This window comes from Clupea harengus, chromosome 3 (genome assembly GCF_900700415.2).
Source record: "Clupea harengus chromosome 3, Ch_v2.0.2, whole genome shotgun sequence".
In the NCBI taxonomy this organism is placed as follows: domain Eukaryota; kingdom Metazoa; phylum Chordata; class Actinopteri; order Clupeiformes; family Clupeidae; genus Clupea; species Clupea harengus.
This window is the reverse complement of record NC_045154.1, coordinates 9,551,922-9,574,421: the sequence shown is the minus strand read 5'-3', so window position 1 is coordinate 9,574,421 and position 22,500 is coordinate 9,551,922. Positions and strand designations below refer to the sequence as shown.

Sequence of the window (22,500 nt, the reverse complement as noted above, 5' to 3'; positions counted from 1 at the left end):
CCCTTTATACATCCTGCAAAAGGCAACTTTGCTTTCAAAACAGTGTTATGTCACCTCAAAAGGGTACTTTGTTTTCTAATGACAAACACAGCCCATTATATGAGTAGACATTCTAAGCATCGATTGAACACTGATGTGCTCAATGGAAAACACTACTATGAAATGGGAAAACACCAGTATGAAGGCCTTATCAGGAACATTATGTTACTATACGCTTACTCCTGTAGTAAAATATAACTGTATAATGTTTTTACGCAAATATAAAACAACACACAAATATACAGTAACAACTAAAATATTTCTTTATTTTTTCCAAAAGTGCTGTAGCCTATACATCACAGCAAACACAAATGAATGTGTAAATGATTTGCACAGAACAAACAATAGGATATAGGCCAGTACAGTCAACAAAAAAAAGAAAGAAAAATGTAAAATAAAAAAGGACAAAAAACTACTGCATCCTGTTCTAACTCAAGACAATATTGACAATGTGCTATCAGAAATAGACCTACACAGTGTTGTGAATGTTGTTGCATTTTGTGTGAGTGGTTTAGGGATTTGTGTTTAGAGTTTTGAGAAAACAAGGCATGCTTCATGTGTGTAAGCAATCGAGAAAAACTGTAACATTGGATTGGATTACAATACAGTACAGTAATGTGTCAGTGCTGATAGGAAGCAATCAGTTGTGAAAATGTATATGACTTACTTGCACATAGTCATAGCATAACTGTTTGACTGTCAGAGTTTCTGACAAAAGGCACCCTGTACACCTGCTTTATTCTCAAGGTGTTCCGCCTTAGAACACAGTCCACTGTGGCTAGGCTCACTGTATTGATGTTTAGGAATATGTCTTGGTCATCAATGGTTGCACTTTGTATTTGTTTACATAATTTTACAGATACAGTATAATGGAAAATACAAGAATACTATGCTCCTGATAAGGCATTCAAACTAGTGTTTTCCTGTCATAGTAGTGTTTCTTACCTATTCCCTCTTCTGAATGTCCAGAGAATGGATGCAACTGAGAAGCGGCTTATATTTGGTTGAACCCTCTGGCCAGCCTCCTGCATGGTCAAACCATGGTTGACCATATGGTTGACCACAGTGGCCCAAATCTCATCAGAGATAATGGCTCTCCTTCTTGCTCTTTCTCTTCATCCTCTTCCTCCTCCTCCTCCTCCTCCTCTTACTCTCACTCCTCTGCCTTTCTGATCACCTCTCACTTCAATGTTGCCATCAATTGTTCTCCAAACCAGGAGCTAACCTGTGGCCATCATATTGCTAAAGCTTTGATTTAAAATTGCACAACAGCCTTTGAAATGGAAGTTTTGCCAATTGAATAGCAGTGTGTTCTGTCTGAACACAAGGAGGTTTTGGCATTGATGAAGTGTGCAAAGTAGAGAGGATGGTGTTTAGTGTTTTGAAGAAAGTGTGGTTAACAATTGAAATTTGTGTCTAAAGCACATAATTGTGTGTTGTGTTTTGAAGAAAGTGCGGTTAACAATTGAAATGTGTGTCTAAAGCACATAATTGTGCTTATAGTTTAGCAGAATTGGTTTAGGGAGTTGGCACATGAGTTACAGGTTGTGGTCATTGTGCCATAAGTTCCAGTTTTTGAATGTAATCAATCGAGAAAAACTGTAAACATTCATTATGTGAAAGGTAACCTTCTGGATTTTTGAATCTGGCCCCTATTTTTCCATCTTTTCGCATTCAAATTTTTACTATGAACAACAATGATCGAAATCAGTCCAGTATTGAGTTACAACACTATAACCAGCAACCACAAACATGGCTATACAATGGAATGCTGTAAGGCATGGAGGGCATGCAAAGTAAACTGCTCTTTACGCTACTGACTGGCTCATAATATAAGTCAGACTGGCTCATAATGTAAGTAAGTGTCTGACCACATGGAAAGACCCTTACAGAGATGGACCTCTGTCTGTTTATCTCAATAACTGTAAAGAATATGTAGAAAACTGACTGTTTCTGCTGTTTCTTTTACAGTTGCTGGTTATAGCTCAATACTGGACAGATTTTTATAGTTTTTGTCCGTTGTAAACATTTGGATGTGAAAAGATGTGAAAACAGGTCCTAGGTTAAAAAAATCCAGAGGTTTCCCTTCAAGTATTAGGATGTGGTTTTAACATCGGCTCCTTACGATCCTGTTGCGTGTGGATGGGGGGAATAATGTGTCCTTGTCGTCGATGAGGAAGAAGTCGGTCTTGTTCTTGTCGAAGGGCGAGGTGAAGTAGTCAGGCTCGGGGTGCATGACGGGGGGGGGCAGGCGGAACGGGGTGAAGAGCCAGGACATGGGCACATCGCGGTGCTCCGGGATGTCACTGGCCTTGAAGGGCACCTTGATCTTCAGGATCTCGGCATGCTCGGCCAGCACGTCCCAGGGGGCGTGGATCTTCAGGAAATACGTTTTGCCATCCTCAGACTCCTGACAACATGATTGTAAACAAGCACATCAGCGCAATGACTTCAGACAAACCATCACACAAACATACAGGACTGGGAAGGTTACTTATGAAATGTAATAGGTTACAGATTACTAATTACCCTGTTAAAATGTGATCAGTAATGAAACTATTTTAATTACGTCATCAAAGTAACGTAATTTATTATATTTTTTACACCGATTGCACACAGATATATGCACAATCCACTTTCTGTCTCTACTGTCACAACCTACAGTGATGAATCTGACAGGGAAATTTACTTTATAGCTCTACAGCTTCCTTAGTTAATCATTTTACTAATTATTTCATTGGTAGAAGTTATGTAGGGCGGTGTTCTGAATATACACGTATGCAGAAGCACAAATATAGATACAAACACACACAAACACACCGATTTGTCCTCTGTCTCCAGTTGAAGTCCAGCCACTTGGAGGTTAGCCTCATACACCTTTCTCCTCTCCTGCGGACACAAACACACACACACACAAAAACACACAGAGAGCTTCAGCCTTGACAACTTGTGATTAATTCAAGCACACACAAATATCAGCAATCATATCCTGCAACAGGAAATACAAAAGCAGCATTGGCAACAACAGGCTGCAGGAGAACAATACTGTAAAAGAAAAAAAACTTCTGGAAGTTGAGTTTTCTGCCAAGGGCAGAGACCCTGGGACATCCAACAAAGCCCCCGCCCCCCAAACACACAGGCACAGTCATTCACAAGCACAGAGCTTCTGTATTTCCCTGTGTAAGACGGATGTGTGACAGCCCAACTTTCCACCTACCGAGTATTTACACATGGGTGTGAGACCCTGTGTCATTGTCACACATGTCTATGAGACAGGGAGACAGAAGGGAGAAAGAGAGACAGAGAAGTAGAGAAAGGAGAAGGAGAGAGACAGAGAGGGAAAGACAGAGGCAGAGATAAGGACGAAGATGGAGAGAGACAGAGACGGAAAGAAAAAGGCAGAGAGAAGGACGGAGATGGAGAGAGACAGAGAGGGAAAGAAAGAGGCAGAGAGAAGGACGGAGATAGAGAGAGACAGAGAGAAAGGGAGACAGATGGAGATGGAGAGAGACAGAGAGAAGGACGGAGATAGAGAGAGACAGAGAGAAAGGGAGACAGACGGAGAAGGACGGAGATGGAGAGAGACAGAGAGAAAGGGAGACAGAAGGAGAAGGGCGGAGAGTGAGGGCGCAGGTTAGAGAGACATTGGCTAGTGAAGACAAGGAAAGTAGCATAGCTATGTCAGTTATCGGACAGTGTCAAATATCGGCCATTCTGTTAAACAATCAAAATGCTAAGTTTAATAATGGATTAACACTCTATAACTTCAGTTTAATAATGGATTAACATGACAACGCAAACGTTTGCCGATAACACACGCCGTCCGATAATTAACACTGTTGCGATAAGGCTGCAAGCAGGAGAGGGGGCTAGAGACGGGGCATTCGCTACACATTACAGTTCAGAACTGAGTGTGTGAGTACATTTAAGAATGTGTTTGCCTAAGAGTGTATCTACAAGCTGCTGGGGTGTGTGCCTTTTTTCAGGGTGTGTTAGGAGCTTAGCGCTCTTTAGCTTGTCTATGAAGGTGAGTGTTTTTCCTGTGTGTTTTTCCCTGTCAGACCGTAGGCTGGTGGAACTGAGACAGAGGTATTGATCTTTCCCTAATGCACCAGAGAGCATGAGACTGGTGCAGCTCCACTGACCCATGCAAGACCAATCATCAGGTAAACAATACCCGGAAATCTGCCCCTGGCTAGCTGATGTAAAATGAATGCTGTTATGGTCCGTCTGCTTTCTTTTGCCTGTTCTCTCATATTCTCTGACATCTTCCAGTACTTAACATAGTCTAAGCTAATAATAAAAATGCAGTATAGGTATCATGCAACATGCAATACTTGTTAACAACATGCAATGTGTGAATTTAGAGAGAAAATGGTAGGGAATGTCTGTAATGCGTTGTGTAACATTTCCAATGTTTTAATCTGCTTGTGGGGTCCGTGAGAACATCCTTGTAATATAGCAATTTGGAATACAATGGAGCTGATAAAACAATAAACTGATGAGCCAATATCCGGATCGTGAGCCAAGAACTTTAGAGATGGCCATGATAAGACAGGCAGGGAGAACATCTGTCGCTTTCGTCTAAGCTCCTGCCATTTGCCTCTGGCATAGCTCACCTGCTTCTTCTCTCCGTCTTTGTCTTCATCGTCCACGTAGGAGAGGACAAAATCGATCCGCCGCACACCGTCTCTGAAGAACACAGAGTCTTTGCTCTGCTGTTGCTTGTCCACCTGTACACACACACACACACACACACACACACACACACACACACACACACACACACACACACACACATAATTAGATTCTGAAAATAATGGGAAATGAAAGGCAGAGCCACCAACCAGGATCAGCCATACACAGTAAACATCCAAGCGGTGAGATGGAAAATCACAAGTCTCTGCACAGAGCCATTCGGCAAACACCATGCCACAGAGTATCACCACAAATACTACAGATCACTACGATTCACACACTCTCAAAAAGTCTCTCTCTCTCACACACACACACACACTCAACCTGTTAGCAGTGTGTAGTGTCCTTCATGCAAACCAGCACAGGAGTAGATGCTCTTTGCACCAACTTTCTTCCTTTAGAGAATGTTTGTGTTTTTGAGGCCAACTAACACCTTTCTGTACTGATTTCTCCAGCACCTGGACAGCTGTTCTCTCTAACACACTCTCTCACACACACACACACACACACACACACACACACACACACACACACACACACACACACACACACACACACACACACACACACACACACACTGCTGGCTACAGATTAAAAAGGTCTGAAGTAGTACAGAGGCTGCTGATGTTGTAGTCTTGGCAGCTATGGGACCACAGGGGAAAGCCCAGAGGGGAGAGGGGCAACACACTCAACACGTCTACACACCCCCAGGGACATGAGATCTCTCCACTGACCCTTGGCTCTTACAGACTCACACACATCACTCTCACAACCACACACTCAAAGGCACACACACACACAGCACAATGCTCTCTACCCCAGCACTGGAAAGGCATTTCCTGTTTCATGCTGGTTCACTTTCAATACAGGGCCTAATATTTATTTAAGACTAGAGGGAAGGATCTAGTTAGCCTATTTAGTTACAAGATCATTTCCCCCTCTAACGGGAAACTGCTTGTTCAATAATTGAGCGTTCTATCTTGGAATAATGTGATTATGACTTCCCTTTTGTGTCTGGTGTTCTGGTGTTTCATCAGCGTTTCATTGTTGTTTGATGCCTTATTTTAGTCCTGTTTTATGTTAGCGTATCTGTCCACCGTCAGTGTAAGTCAGGGTATAAGACCTGCCTCCTTTCTAGTTCTGTGTGTGTTCTTTGGCCAAATAATTGCATTTCCATGTGCAGTGTATGGGACTGCATTAAAGCCTGAGATATCTGTGTCAATCTACAGTCTTCTAGACTTCATTAGCCTATCATACTATATGATGCATGGGGAGTCAGGCCACTTCCAGCCCTGGTGCCTTGGATTAACAGTTGATCTTTAGGAACACTTGCAGCTTGAAATCAATGAAATCTAACTATGATTGCAAAGTTCCCAAAATTATTTTTTACTTTTTAATTTGTATCTGTTTTGCATATTGTGTTAACAGTCTTATAACAGCCTTTAATCTATGCTGCCTTGACATCTGAGCATTCAAACTCACCACATCTTTCTCTGCTATCACCTCTGCATCAAGGACTTCTCCAGACACCTCTGAGCTCTCCCTCTCTGGGTCTCTAAGCGTGAGTTAAGGTGCCAGTATGGTACTTAGACTCCGTTACGGATGGGCGGGCCGCCTGATAGGACGGATTAATTAGCATTTCTGTTGCATTTATGGTTCTCCGAAGGCTGGGGGTGCTGAAAACAATTCACTGCCAGAACAGTAGGTGGAGAAGCGTTTTTTTGTCGAAAACACGTTGCTTTGTTGCGTCTTTGTAAGTTAGAAATCGTCGTTGTTTATCTCCCACCTCTCATCACACGTGTGACCCTCCAACCAACTGTCACTAGTCAGACGATAAGTGCAGCAGGTATAGTCACATGATATTATATTCAAGAGTGTGTTTAATGCTATATAAACACCTGAAAGGGCAAACTTATCTCTATCATGGTAGGTATTATTTGTGGGGAAAATAGTAGCACTCTATAACAAAATTATATGCTTTTCTTATATACAATATTAAAACTATTAAAAAACGATTCCCTGAAATGAATACGTTCTTATTTTCTTTGGTATTTTTGTCATATTCAGATTTGCAATGATGATTGCTGGGTAATATGTATGTTGTGGTCCAATGTCAAGTCTCTATTTTATCATGTGACAAGACGATGGTAGGCTATAGCTAGTTTAGGCACAGCATCTGAACGTCAAGACCGACAAGCTGACAGTGTTGTACAAGTTCACACCTCTCATGAACCAGTTCAAAGTTCAGTTCAAACAAGTAAACATGAATAGTTCACGTTCATAGTTCACCATTTAAATTCTGAACCAGTTCAGTTCAGTTCATAGTTTTAGAGTGGAAAGTGAGAATGAAAGACTTCACTTGTTTTTTATAGAAAACTTTATCCATCACTACCCTTTGCCTTAAACTAAACTTCATGTGTATCAATTACTAAAATAATAATATTTTTTTTATTATTATTGCAACCACCCTGTCAATTTCCCCCTACCACAGTGTTTCTCGAAGTGTGGGGAGAGCCCAACTGGTGGGTCGCAGAGACGTGACAGGTGGGGGCAAATGGAGATGAGCAGGAGATTTTCCTGTTGCAATGTCTTCCTTTATAGACAGTAACGATAATATACCCCCATCGCACTAAACAACCACACTCAAACAAAGAAATATTGTATTGTTAGAAACAATAGCAGGGCAGAGCACACGGATAATCCATAATCAGCATCTTGGCAAATTGAGAGACTGCGGACTGCGCGATAAAGCATTCCATATTTAAAACATCTTAATAAGTAGTAAAGTCAACTTGTCTGCTTCACAAGATGGAGAAGTTCGTTTATTGACACATATTTTAAGGACGGCCACAGCGCTTTAAAACGAAGTGTTTATAAGTTACATTATTCAAAGGTGGCAGGTTGGTCAGTAATCAGTCTAGAGAGATAACTGAACAAAACTCTACTCCCTTGCCTCACGGGTGCAATACCATATGCCGTTTAATCATATTTGATAGAATGAAGGACAAATGAGTTGTGAATAATATCACCGAGTTTGAAAGGTATTGGTCCGGTAATAGCCGCGTGACAGCTGTGTGTTTTAAGCAAATACAATGTGCGTGCGCCGAGTTGCGTAGAGGCCGAGAGCGGTATTGCAGAAAAATTATAACTGGCAGCATATTGAAAAAAAGAACTCCATTTTTTGGAGCTGTGAACTTAGTTCTAAATTTTGAATTATAAACTATGAACTGAACTAGTTCATTCTAAAATTTGTGAACTATGAACTGAACTAGTTCATGTAGAAAGTGAACTTTCCCAACACTGGAACATGTTTGCTTCATATAATGCAGAAGTTCGTTTTTGAGAGTAAATTAAATCACTTTGTGCACTTAACGTTTAAAAAAAAAAAAGAAACTGTCATCTGGAGAGTTTAAAACGACACTTAATGAGGGGAAATGTATGGAGATATTTCTGTCGGAAGACTTCATAGTCCATGTGGATTCTAATGAGGCTGTTTTATATGTCCAATGAAAGAAGTGTGAAGCTTTAATGAAATATGATTGATGCCATCTTCTTTCTCCACAACAACATGGATTAAACCTCGATGGTTGGACTATGTAGATAGTTTTATAACGAATGTGGCCATGTACTTAGTCTACATTTTTCAAGAAAAAAACTGATCTCCAATGGTAAGACTTGTTTTATTCGTGCCTCTTCTGGTGTAGCATATAACGTGAGTTTTATTTAGGCATATACAGATGCCTAGCGTGTGTAATGTGTAGGCCATTTCATTCCGATCTTGCAATGTGAATAATTTTATTTCAATATGCTTATCTCCCTCTTGTGCGCGCTTGTGAGTTTAACGGGGCTTGTTTGTGTGAGCGACTAAATATTTTACTTGCTGTCGGGCGTTTTTTGAGAATAAAATAACTTCACATTTAGGATAACAGCCTTCTTCCTGTTGCGGGAATTTGTTTGTATCCTAGCTGTCACAACGTGATTACAAGCGGCAAATGCATCATAAAGCAAGTTTAAAAGAAATTAACTGTATGGAGATAGGCTATTTCTGTCAGATGGCATCATAGTCGATGCAGATTCTAATGAGGCTGTTGGATATGTCCCATGATATGATATGAATGAATATGTCCAAAGGTTGTTTGGACAAAATATTTTAATTGCTGTCTGCTCCTGCCGGGGTCTGGCACCTACTCTGTCAGATGCTGGCGCTCATGTGGGTTTTAAATATGGCGGTATTGTGATATATAGGGAATGAAACAGGAAACAGTCGCAGTCTTTAGTGTCCAGCTCTACCGCTGCAGAATTGGCAGTCATTCGCGCATCTTTGTAATCTTTTAGCGATGTGTTATAGAGGTGAGGATATTTCCGGACCTCTTCCGCAATGCGCTCTTCGATGTTCGTGATCATAGACATATATATGTCTATGTTCGTGATCTCCATCTTCTTAAGTTTTTTTGTGGATTTTAAACATGGCGGTATTGTGATATATAGGGAATGAAACAGGAAACGCGAGGTCCAGAAATGTGAGATTCCGGAAATGATGTCGTTTGGAAATGATGTCGTAGCGGACCAATCACGGCCAAGGGGTATCCGTCGCTGTACAGCACGGCATGACGGATCGACAGGAATTTCAACGGTGCACGGGAGAGCTCTCCGAGGGCCCCGGAGACGACGGAGAGGGTGTCCCTGGGCGTTCCTTCTATGTGTAGGCCCTTCCCATGTGTCCGTAATCGTGAAGTACGGAGTACCATATAACGGCCCTTAGCCTAGCCAGCCACTTACCACAGTAGACCCACACCAGGCCAAACGTAAGCAAAGTGACCATTATCCCTGGCCAGACCAAGGTTATGTATGTAATATTCCAGGCCAGGCCTGACCAATGCAGCTTCTATCCAATGCCAAACCTGACTGATGACTCCTTCTATCCCAGAAGAAAGCTGAGTAATTTAGCTACTGTAGACTATAGCATGAAAGAGACTAAGGGCTGCTCTGTGTATGAGCTACTATAGACCATAGCATGAAAGAGACTAAGGGCTGCTCTGTGTATGAGCTACTATAGACCATAGCATGAAAGAGACTAAGTGGCAGCTCTGTATATGAGCTTCCCCCTTGCTGGGACTTGTGCTACGTGGCTCCTTACATGGCCTCTAGCAAACTCCACTGTCATCTCTACTACTATGAAGGAGATGGAATGCAGAGGGAGGGAGGGCGAGAGGGAGAGAAAGGAATGAGGAGAATAAGTATGAGAGAGAACAAGAGTTAGGATAGATGGAGAGGGGGAGAGCCAGAAGAAAGTGAAAAAAGAAATGAGAGCGAGAAACAGGAAGAGAATGAATTAAGTGAATGAAAGGGTAGGGTAAGAGAGGTTAAAAATGTAGCAAGCAAAAGCACCAGTGAGAAAGAGAGAAAGGAAGAAGAGTGAGAGAAGGGTTAGAGAAAAAGCCACTAATACATGGGCTGAGAGAGAGAGAGAGCAGGGGAAAACATGCTTTCTCTCCTGTCACTGGTCCTGCAGCTGTTCTCGGAGTCTAAAAATAGCCAATGGCAGCGTAGGCAGCAGAGCCACCGGTCTGAGACCTGAGCTGTGGAATTAGCCACAGCAACCACTGCTAACATCTCTCAAACATCTCCTGACCCCTCTGCCCCACCCCCCAAATATAAACAGAGCAAGGAAACTGACTCCCACCCCATCCCCTTACATATAAACACTGGAGGGACAGTGAGCATGGGCCATGGCAGACTGTCAACAGCATCATGAGTCAGCGTAGATAAGGTCCACCCTGCTGTGGGACAGCCCTGCTGAAGTCCAAGGCTGCCTTGGAGTCAGGCATGACTTCTACACAGAGACCTCTAGAGGAACCATTCTAATGGGTGCAACTGCTTGCTTACTAAAATGACATTCACAGGCAGAATGTTCTATTTTTCGTCACTTCATGCTGAGTATCTAAAATATTAATGCTAAAAAAAAAAAAATCATAGCTGACAACACAGCTAGGACAACACACTTCAACATAACTTCTGCTGAAAACATTCCTAAAAGCATTGCATTCCACACAGCAATAACAGAGCCACACTGTGCTAACATCAGAATATAAAGCCATACAGCTAACAGCAGCATATGCAGCAAAGCTAACAGCCTTTTACATGCAGCATTGCTAACAGCAGTGTAAAGTATCACTGATGCGTGGGGCTTCAGTGTCTCTGCTGATAGTCCCCCTCTCTGTGCAGCCCTCCCTGTTCTATCTGCCAACTGCAGACAGACCCATCAAGAGAGGGGTGTGTGAGGGTGGGGCTGAGGGATGAGCTCTTTACCTCCATGCCTCTCTCTCTCGCTCTCTCGCTCTCACAAATGCAGCATCGGTGTCTGCATCAGGCCGCCGGGACGTTGCTTTTATCCAACCGTGCGCTCTCTCCAACACAGACACACACACACACACAGACCTCGCTTCTCCACGGTCTTCACCCAGGCCCTCACACACACACACACATGAACATACAGCTGTTCCACACTGACCACATGCTCGCACAGGGGCGAGCCAGCACACGCCCTGACATCCAGCAGAAACACACCATCAAGGAGGAGACGGAGGAGAGGGAGGGAGGAGAGAAAGAGGGGACGAGGCTGGAAGGAGGGGGAGGGGGAGAGCTGCAGAGACAGAGAGAGAGTGAGGGAGAGAAAGAGGTTCTCACAGAGATCATCCCTGTGAAATGATATAATCACATCACTACAGGAAGTGACATCACTCACGGTCGGTGTTGGTGGATTTTAAAACCTCTCTGTGATTTAAATACCACTTTCAGTTTTTTACTAGCACTGTTAAAACACAACTGAACTGACGTTGACATTTGCCACATAAACCAAATAGCCTGCTTACGTACAACACAATGTGTGTGAGGAGGAGACTTAACTAACTCTGCTGACTCTTGCGCTAGTTCGACCCTAATGCCATATGGAGCCTTTGGATCAGGGCCACATCTGCACCAGACCAGGGCCAGATCCAAGTCCCCAGCTATCTAGGATTTGCCAACAAATGCCATGTGGTTCCCGGAATAGCTGCCAAAAGACTGTCTGACCCTCACAGCGCTTTAAATAGGCAGAGCTGTGGGCGTGTGGAGTACACAGCACAAGAAAAACAGCAGACTGACCTCCCAGTGCTGAGGAGTCTGAGTGTGTGTGTGTGTGTGTGTGTGTGTGTGAGTGTGTGTGAGTGTGTGAGCGTGTGTGTGTGTGTGTGTGTGTGAGTGTGTGTGAGTGTGTGAGCGTGTGTGTGTGTGAGGAGTCTGTGAGTGTGTGTGTGTGTGTGTGTGTGTGTGTGAGGAGTCTGTGAATGTGTGAGGAGTCTCTGAGCTATGTGTGTGTGTGTGTGTGTGAGTGCAAAGCATGCAAACACAGTAAAACAGTAGTAACTTCCTGATAGGTCTAAACCAGTCTTCCTAAAACATTTTTGTTAAAACAAGAATAATCCTAATATCTTGTCTAAAATGCACACATACTGAGATGAACCATATACCTCTTACTGTTGTCAGAGGCATGTATAGCATACTTGTGTGTCATTCTTTTCAAAATGGAGCACTACCTAAACACTACCACTAAGTCCACTAAGCATCGGCTCAACTGTAAAACCAGGTGTAGTGTAGTTTTTGTTTGTACAGTCTAGTTCCTCTTCATATTGAACCATGTACACGAACACACACAATAAAGTCCAAAATTGTTCCAGTGGTACATAATGGCCTTTATGAGCAGTTTAATTACATTACGTACAGCCAACAATCTTGTCTGTGTGATTTGTCAACTACAGTCCATGTTTGTGTGTGTGTGGCGGTAGCCAGCCATCTAGCCATGTCTGCATTCTGGCAGCATGACAGTGGTGATCTTGTCCTGGACTGCCGAATGCAAAGCTACTACCAGGAAGCAGTAGCATGAGAAAAACAAGTGCCAAAGGCACTCTATCTGACTACAACAAATAGGGCACTATCGCATGTAACAGAATAAAATCTCCATTGTGAACCATCATAAAGACGGTTTCAGTATTCATTTTGAATGTATTGCTAAACACAGTATTATTAAATACGACGACACTGTTCAACCTTAAGTGTAATTCATCTTAATTACACATCAATTTACGATTTACCAGCAACATTACCGTGACGCAACAACTCTAACATGTCTAATGAAGGAACGACAGACCAGTAGAATTGTGCGGTGACGGACTTAACAGGAAGACACTTTGTCTACCTATAACGTTACTGTCGTAACTCTATGGTAACTCCAGAGGAGCAGAGGAGTGCTGGCACTGCGGTTTGAGTGACAGAGCAGAGGAAGCACTAATCTCGATTTTGAGATTAAGGCATTTTTCACATTGTTCAAAAACTAAAAATAATGAATTGATTAATTCTATACATCACCCAGCCCTAACTGGGCCTGTAGTTAATGTGATAATAATTACTTCAGAGGATGTATTTTTCCTTTAATAAGCAAAAAGATTGTATATATAAAGTGGATACAATTCAAACCATAACAGTTTAGGCTTAAATTGGCATTTTTTGTCTAAATCGGTTAAGCCCATGCTATTGAAAAAGGAAATACCTAATTTAAAAAATACTTGTTTGAAATGACACAATAAAATACATATAAACTGTGTTTAATTTCAACACCTACTCATAAAACGTACAGCTGCCATATATTGGGGGAAAAACTGTTCCATTTAAGTCAAAGGGAGTGGTGCAACTCTCTACATCTAGGTTAACTATAGGTTGAGTTCATGGTGAAATTGTACATTTGCTGAACGGATGGTTGCTGTATATCTTGTAAACACAAGGCTCATGCAAAAAAATTTAGTACAAAGCGAACATGAGGCACTCTGCCCTGCACCTTGTTCAACAGGATGTAGTAGTGATAAACCATTCCTGCAAAGACTGAAGGGTTCACGTCCACGTAGCACGCAGAGAGTACGGAAAATGGTGAGATACTGCGACACAATCACATTCTAGTTTTGTTTGCAGCTCTCGATGTTTTCCATGACATTTGTTTTGTTACGAAATGCTTTTGCATTTACAGCCTCAGCGGATCAAGAGTTGATCACGACATGCTCTGTCTCTGGAGTGAGCTACCATGGCAACTGCAAAGGTCCATGGCTGGGGTGTGGTCAAGCATTTGTGTAATCAGTATGCTGCAAGTGACCTTGGTAAACAGGCTATAATGAGTCATGTAAACAACTGCAGAAGGGGTCTATAATTCACATCTACTCTGTGACGGACAAAGATGGACATGTCGTCCACATTTCATATCCTAATGTCACTCTGGTGACACTTGACAAAAAAAAGGTCATGGGGTTAATCCTGAGGTACATAAACTGAAGGCACATTGTGTCATAGCAGCAGTTCATGTGTGTACAACTGGTGTACATCTACAACTGACAGTGACACATGAAGGGCTACAGCTGGACAGCTAGTTTTTAACCTCATCTAACAGGCTACCACCCTTTTCAAAAGATCTGTTCCTGTTTGCCTCTTTCCACTATCACTCCCTTTAACTTTTATCTCACTATCACTTTTTCTTTCCCTTCTAATCTATGTTCCTCGCCCTGTCCTGTCCGTCTCCTTTACCGTAGTCTTTGCACTGCCCACTGGGCCAGAATTAGCCATCCTTACTGTAAGTGCCCTGTGTTTAGGGCTGTGTTAAAGACTGTTTGACATGGCCGAGCAGAAGTTTTCCTTTGGCTGCTCCCCTCTCATTTCCCCCCTAATTACAGATGCCAGATTACACAGAGCGCTGCTGCCCTGCTGCCCTGCTGGAGCTCTCGTTCTCGCTCGCCCTCCCTTGCCCTCCCTCCCTCATTACGGCCCTCAAAATAGACCCAGACCTGGGTGGGCACAGCACATGAGCTGGGGGCAGGCTACATGACCTATAGATGTGCATACGTATACATCTCTCTGTGTGTGTGTGTGTGTGTGTGTGTGTGTGTGTGTGTGTGTGCGTGTGTGTATGTGTGAAAAAGAAACAGGGATGTCAATTTCAATATACCGATCTGTAATTTATTTATGTTTGCAATGAAACTGACTGAAACCATTGAGACTGGCTGATTAAAGTCGATATAGGATTAGACTAGGCATGACTCAACACTTAATTCTGCTAATAAATAACAGTGTCAATGAATCACTAATGGAGGAAATAAATATGGGTCTACAGAGAGGGCAGGTGCAGAAGGGCTCAAAGAACTGAGTGCACTGAACGCATCAACTAACAAACACCAGAGCGGGATATGGGAGGAAGGTATATCATGCAAGTTTTGAAGTCTTGAATAAAAATATTAACCGGTTGGTAATTCAACAGTCTAGCTAAAAAACTACCAGCATGTTTGGAGCAAGCTTCATCTTGTTAGAAAGGGACCAAGACACGTTATTCTGCAAGAAGGCAGTGTATCAAAAATATCTCAAAATCCCAATGGAATGGAATTTTGGCATCATATTATTAGATCAAATCTAGTAGGCTTTACAGAACCACACTTCTGGAAAATAGGAGCCATTCCCTGTCTCCTCCCACTCCTGACATGATTAGCTCTTAACCTCTCTAATGTTGTTTGCCTGTGCGACTTTCAGCCTGTCTTGAGCTACACTAATGCACCAGTCACGACGCATCGATCACATTTCAACGGCCATACTGGAAGGGAAATACAATTGTCTTGTGTTCAGTGAGGTTTAAACCAGACTGAATTTTGCTTCTTCAAATCCAAGGTAGCAGCTGACACTGATATCCATTCCACAGCTGATGGCTAACTCTGATTAGCCATCTCTGATTAGCCAACTCTGTTCGTTTTTTGCATTATTTGATCAATAATAGATGTCACATGCGTGAATTGATTAGTTTGGATAAGTTGTCACTGCAGCACTGTAAGTTTAATGCCCATGTACGTAAATGCACCAATCTAAAGAATCTGATGTCGCCGCCATGTCTACTCCTCCATGTCTTGTGTGCTGTTTGCTCAAAGTAGGAGATGTTGCCTGTTTTAAAGACATCAATCAAAGTCTCATAATAACAGACTGAGCATGACAGAATGAGAGAGAGCCATTCATAACTCGGCTGAACTCCGCCGGTCTCTCTCAAAGGACTACAGCATGGGATAGTCCATCTCCCATGATTACATATGAAGTTCCCTGCATACATTTAGTTTTTTCAAAAACATCTTTTTTGAGTCTTTAATTTAAGGTAAACAGAAGAGATGAACACGTGGTTTTGATAAATTATAAAGTATTCCACTCCCTTGGCATCAGACTGTTATGCCAGTACCACATTGTAAAGGTAGCATTTATGATTAAGGTCATAAATAGCCAGAGAATTCACAATATATAGCCACTGTAAATACAAATATAGATGGCATCCAGTGAATGCAAATGAGGATCTTTGCATGCACACTCCACTATAACCAGTAGGTAGTGCTTTGTGACACACACATACACGTGTGCGTGTGTGGGTGTGTGTGTGGGTGTGTGTGTGTGTGTGTGTGTGTGTGTGTGTGTGTGTGTGCGCATGTACGTGTGTACACCTACATTACCTACTCTCCTCCTCTTCACTAATCTTGTGTAATTGTAGGTGAGAACAAAACAAGTGAGGGAACCTTTCCATTATTAGTGCGTGTGTGCCTGTAACCCCCTCCAGCATTTAGCACTGTACCATATGTAAACACACTTTGTCACTATGCCAGCATTATACTGTGTTTAAATACGAGAGTGTACACCATCTGCTTGTCTTATAGAAGTCATCATGTCTGTGAAACATATTTGTTTTTGTTTTTTTTACAGAACAATTTCAACCTTCAAAATGTAAAACTAAATGAAAAAAAAACATGGCTGTTCTTCTGCAGAGCAAAATAAAAACAAATAACACGATGACTATGATACCAGATACCTATGATTAAAATTGAAAGGGAAGTATCTACTAGGCAATTAAAATGGCCACACTAACAATTAATATCATGGGATGTACTGTATATTCTCAGTAATCTCACAAGTCACAAGCTAGCAATACACAATCAAATAAGTCAATTATTCTCAAGTAAAGATAGGAGACTATATCTAGACCTAAGATCTGAACTCTTAGAAAGCTCATTGCTTTATTTGGGCTATTCATGCAAAACATGCCAGCAGTGCATTTTCATGCATCTTGGTAGAGAGCTCCACGGTATCAGTGCTGTTATGTCACAGATGATAGGAAGGCAGTAAAAGTAAAATGAATTAACAAAGGGAACCTCTTTGGGCGGGTCATGAATGAATCTCCCTACCATCAGGTACGGTTATCAAAGAGCAAGCCTCACAGAGTCCAGCTCGGCGATAAGTAATCTCACAAGGGCAAGAGGCTAGCACACCGCTTGCAATGACACAAGGGACAAGACATGACTGTTAGACTGCGTTGCCCAACCAAACCCATACACACCCACATACACACACACATCTATACACTTGACACGTACACACTGACACTTACATACACATGCCTGTACACACGCACACACACGCAGGTAGCAGGTTAACCCTCTTTATCGTGGCGTACCCGGGAGCGATACTTCAGGAAGAGTGCTCTTCTCCTCCAGATCTGTGGGGAAACCAACCATCAGGGTGAGACTCAAGAGCGCCTAAGGGCCACACTCCAGTGCAGGATGACAGTCACTCCACCACAGGGCACCATTCAGGCCCAAGAGGGTCTACAGCATGCCAAGCACAGGGGGGCGCTGGATGAGCATCACGAGCAGGCAAGCACAGGAGCGCTGAAGCTAATTCACTGCCCATCATTCATCTGTACACACACACACACACACATACACACACACACAAACACACACACACACATACACACACACACACAAGTCTCTCCTGGTGGAATCATAATACTGACTGCCAATGCACTTGGAAAAATCTGTTCATTGCAGGGACTGCTCCCAAATGCCATGGAATATGAAAAATGTCTTATCCGCTTATCCCACACACACACATGCACACACTTTTTGACACCGTGGAGTAGCTCTGAAGTTTAGCACCATGCCCTTCAGAGTGTGTTAAAAGGTGAAAGCATGGGTTGGCCAGTGTGGATGGTCATCATCATCAACAACCTTCCACAGCGTGGAACAAGGCCATAAAATCATGGTGGTAAATGGAAACAACAGTAGAGATAATAACTCGCTTTGATCATGACATAGGCATAGTAAGAGAGAAGACAACGCAGGCCTTTAGGTTCAGGCCAGTTTCCACTGCAGGGTGTTTGAACTGTTTTTAACTCTTTTTAAACTCCATCCGACAAAAGAATTCCACTGCTGGGTTTCTCAGTTTGAGGGATTAGCTGGTTCCGCTTCAATTTGGGCCGCACACATTCCCATTGTGAAAAAGCTTAACTGATTAACACACACACACACACACACACACTCAAACACACACACACACACACACACACACACACACACACACACACTCAAACACACATGCTGTGCCCCCTTACCCCAGAGTAACTGGAGTGTTGGTGGAAAGACTCATGGTTGGGTTGTGAGCTCTCCCTCTCACACTGAACACACACGGTGTCTGAGGATTGGGAAGAGTGGACAGAGCCCTCCAGGTCTGAGCAGGACAGAGATGACTCAGACTTCACACACACACACACACAGGGAGAGAGAGAGAGACAGAGATAGAAAGAAGCGTATCCAGGGGACAGAGAGTGAGATAAAACAGTCAGACGGGCAGACAAATGGATGAAGAGAAGAGGTAAGAAGACAGAAAAAAGATTTTACTCCTTTGAAACTAACTGTCACATTTAAACTGTGACTGTGATTTACACCCAGGTTCATGAACACTGTCCACATTTTCAACTCTCTACAATGCCTCACTTTTAAGACCAACTCACTTCCATTAGAGAGTAAGGGTGCCGAGGGCCCAAGGGCAACATCAATAACCTACATTCATAAATACTTTAGGCATACAACCAAGCTGTCACTTGTGTGAGAAGATAGCAGTTGGGAAATCTTGAGTAATGGATTCTAATGGAAAATGGACTCTCTAATGAGTGCAGTCTAGCCCTGTTACACTCACGTAAGTAACCTTAGTAACTATCATATAGTGAAAAGGTGCATAACATCAGTGGACACATCAGTGACATGTCAACAAGGCAATAACATCGCTGTTTGAAAGGACAGAGACCAGTGATGTGGCATGGCTCTCTTCCATGGAGATAAAAAGCAGATCATGACATTGTGAAAATAAAACAACATTATGAGACTCTCCAGACAGCTCATGTAAACTGATTAGATCACAATAAGATAGCTGGCGTACGATGATCCTTCAACACACCATGCAGTAGGCAAAAGGGCATGAGCTATTGTGTGTGTGTGTGTGTGTGTGGTGTGTGTGTGTTAGTGCACTGATATTTACCCCATTGTGTTCATGCTCAGGAACCTCCTCACCAAAGGATTGTAACCGGCAGCCATTGTTGTCTTCTGCAGAGAGACAAAGAGAGAGTGACAGAGAGAGAGAGTGTGTGCGTGTATTTTAATGTCTTAGATAAAATATTCATCTGCTTTGTCACAATAATAAATATGGTGAACCAAACATTTTTTTTCCAGCTATCACACAATTTCAGTACAACCTGAAGCTAAAGATTCTAATACACTTATAAAAGCAAAACCTTGAGAGGTCACTTTTGTGTTTAATGGCATATTTCCCTCCGTATCAAAGGTTACATTATAATTAGAAAAGATCTTGCCCAGAATGCCACGAGCATCAGGAATAACCCAATCACCCCCAACCCCATTGCTCATCTTTCTGGAAGCAGCGTAGAGCAGTGCTAGGCCTCAGGATCAGGTGTCAAGGCATCTTGAGTCAGCACAAGCACACCCCTCTGCGTGTATATTTGTGTGTGTGTGTGTGTGTGTGTGTGTGTGTATTTCTGGGGACCCCAAGTCAGGGTTGAGTTGCACGACTGAAAATAGCCAACCTTACACATTATTTACATGCTGTAGACTACTTGTAGTATGTGTGTTTATGTATGTGTGTTTATGTATGTGTGTTTATGTAGGCATCCATTCGAGTTACCACAAAATATATCATGTGTACCACATCTCTTATCTGTCATGTCATTATGTCAACACCTGACAGACAACCAGAAATAAATAACCATATTTTTTGTGGCTATATCATTTATTCAGAAGGCTTTACTGATGCCTGGCCACGGGGGTTGTACTATGAGGACTGGTGCATGATGGGAGTTAAGCCGCAGCAACAGGGACACTTCTAAACACTGAGAGTTATGTCTACCATGCTCTACTAATTCACACCTACGCATTTTGTTAGATGTAAATCATCATATTCACTATCCAAAGTAAAGACAGTGGTTTGTTTCCTCCATTTCTATTGGCTGGACTGGGTCTGAATCAAGCAACTTCTTGGGCAACACTCACGGTCAACTTACATATTTATCAATGGCTGTCAAAGGCAAAAATGCCCCCTCCTTTTATAGGTTTTTTCACTGCAAATCTGCAGGGGAATGTTGTCCTCAATGTTGTCCCAGTGTATCACCAGTCTACAAACCCAGGGGGAGTGTTGGTATGGGTGTAATGCCACAGGAAGATCTCAACTAGCAACATAGCAACTAGTCATTTGGAACACTGAGCACAAATCTCGGCCTCTTCACTGGCTTGTTTAGGTAATGACAAAAATGCTAAACAGCTGATTATGGGCTAGATACCCTCAGGTTGCTGGCCTATCTCCCTGCTCCATGTGCTTATAATCTGCCTGTGGCGACTGAACAAGAAGGCTCTGTCTCTTAGCTGATAGACAGGGGACTGCATGACCACAAGGCTCGCTTCCACACGTCATACAACTGCAGGACAGCTGTTGCTGCTTGTTTACACACACACACCACACACAAGTGTCCCTGCATCTGTCTCTCACACACACACACACACACACACACACACAGCAATATGAACACAATTTGCCACTTAATACATACAATGACTCTACTTAATGCACATAAGATCTCGTACATTTGTCATACACATACTACCTACAAGGCTTGCTGCATCTGTCACACACAAGACACACAATAAACAGGAGTTCCTGTATGCCCCAGGCACATTATGTACAAGAGTTCCTGCATCTGTCCCACACACACACACACACACACACACACACACACACACACACACACACACACACACACACACACACCACACACACACACACACACACACATACACACACACACAACTTCCTGCATTTGTCATCCACACAAATGTAAGCTTCTGAGCCCTTCCACGCTGTTGGTATACTATCCAGTTCTACTTACTATAAGGACACTATGCAATACACTAAAAAAGACTAAGAAGATTCACAAGCCTAAAAGATTTCTGACTTACAAATTGCCTTTACATTTTTAAAAGGGTAATGACTCACACAAATAACATGCACAACATAATAATTTTTTTCATATCATAATAATGAGTAATAGCTATACTCATCCTAATAAGTAGGCTAATAATAATAAGAATCCATCACAGCCCTGTTGGATGATCCCATTGTACATGGTGATCACCACAGTGTCTAAACTGCCTCATATCATATTGCTAAATAGCTTAAACCCTCGATGATCAGCACTTCCACTGACTGACCCTGTCGGCAAGTTACTGTGAAACATACCAGTCTTACAAAATGTATTTTATAGCTGTTTGTGGAACTGATGCAATGATAACAGACAGATAACATTGCTTTCATTACATGCGCGCACAGTATGAAACTCAACCTTATTTATCTCAGAGCAACCATAATTATCGTGGAAAATAGCTTTAAAAAGGCAATCTTTTATTAATTAATCCTATCACAGAGATTCAAACCTATCACAACTTGGTAAGTGCCCTTTTCAACCCATGACCATTGAACTCCAACAAACACTGTGATCTCCAGACCCACACAGGTCACTTCAGACAGAGAGCAACTCTGTTGCAATCGTCAACAGCACAATAGGACAGTGACAAAGCAAAACATGACAAAGCCTCATGCGAGGCCTCCAGCCTCCTTTCAGCTGTTTGGTATAATCAAAACTGTGGCAGGCTGCCATTAGCTTTTACACAGAGAGCTTGTCCTGGGAGAGGAGTGGAAAGGACAGGAGTGGGATCATGACTGTTTAAATAAAAAAGCTGGGCATCCCCTCACGTGACTGTAATCTTTATTAGACTAATAACACAAGGCAAAGTCACAATTAATGAGTGATAGAAGTAAACAAACATGCTTAACTACATAATGTCATGACAAAAGCACACTTTCTGTTAGTTTTTAATTCATTAGTAATTAAAATACGCTATCTTTGGGGTAAGTCACAGGAATTTACACAGCTAAGGTCGTGGGCTAGTTCAATTTAATTAAATCAGGCTATCAGAATGAAAGAACCCTCTAATTCAGTATGTGGGTTGCTCTGCTTTTTAACACACTACATCTCTGAAAGACACAGACATGTGGAAGCCACTACTTACATCACTGTGACAGAAAACTTAGCTTTGTGGTCTAATGGTTCTCCTGAGTGGCATAATGCTAATGACATGCAGTGCAGACTGCACAATCAATCTTAAACAGGATTATAAATATGGTCACTATAATATGGTAATAACCAAGAGCTACAACTACAAACTCAAAGGCAAGGCTAATCCATGGAGTGAAGACAGCAAACTCAGCGACAAAGCCTACTTGCTGGGATTAAACTAGTCCTCAATCAAAACTTCTACATGTAGCCTAATC

General features: G+C 42.4%; 1 protein-coding gene across 3 annotated transcripts in view; it reads right to left on the bottom strand.

Moving 5' to 3' along the window:
* ano5a (anoctamin 5a) overlaps nt 1–22,500 on the bottom strand; it is a 33,973-nt gene that overhangs the window by 10,053 nt on the left and 1,420 nt on the right. For 2 of the 3 annotated variants that reach the window (XM_012833145.2, XM_031564502.1), the window contains exons 2-5: nt 19,144–19,208; nt 4,659–4,772; nt 2,860–2,928; nt 2,165–2,449 (exon numbers count right to left, since the gene is read on the bottom strand). In XM_012833145.2, coding sequence (XP_012688599.2) covers nt 2,165–2,449; nt 2,860–2,928; nt 4,659–4,772; nt 19,144–19,208 — 533 coding nt within the window. Of the gene's footprint in view, nt 1–2,164; nt 2,450–2,859; nt 2,929–4,658; nt 4,773–11,046; nt 11,346–19,143; nt 19,209–22,500 lie in introns of those variants that run through there. The other variant, XM_012833146.3, reaches the window with a different exon arrangement.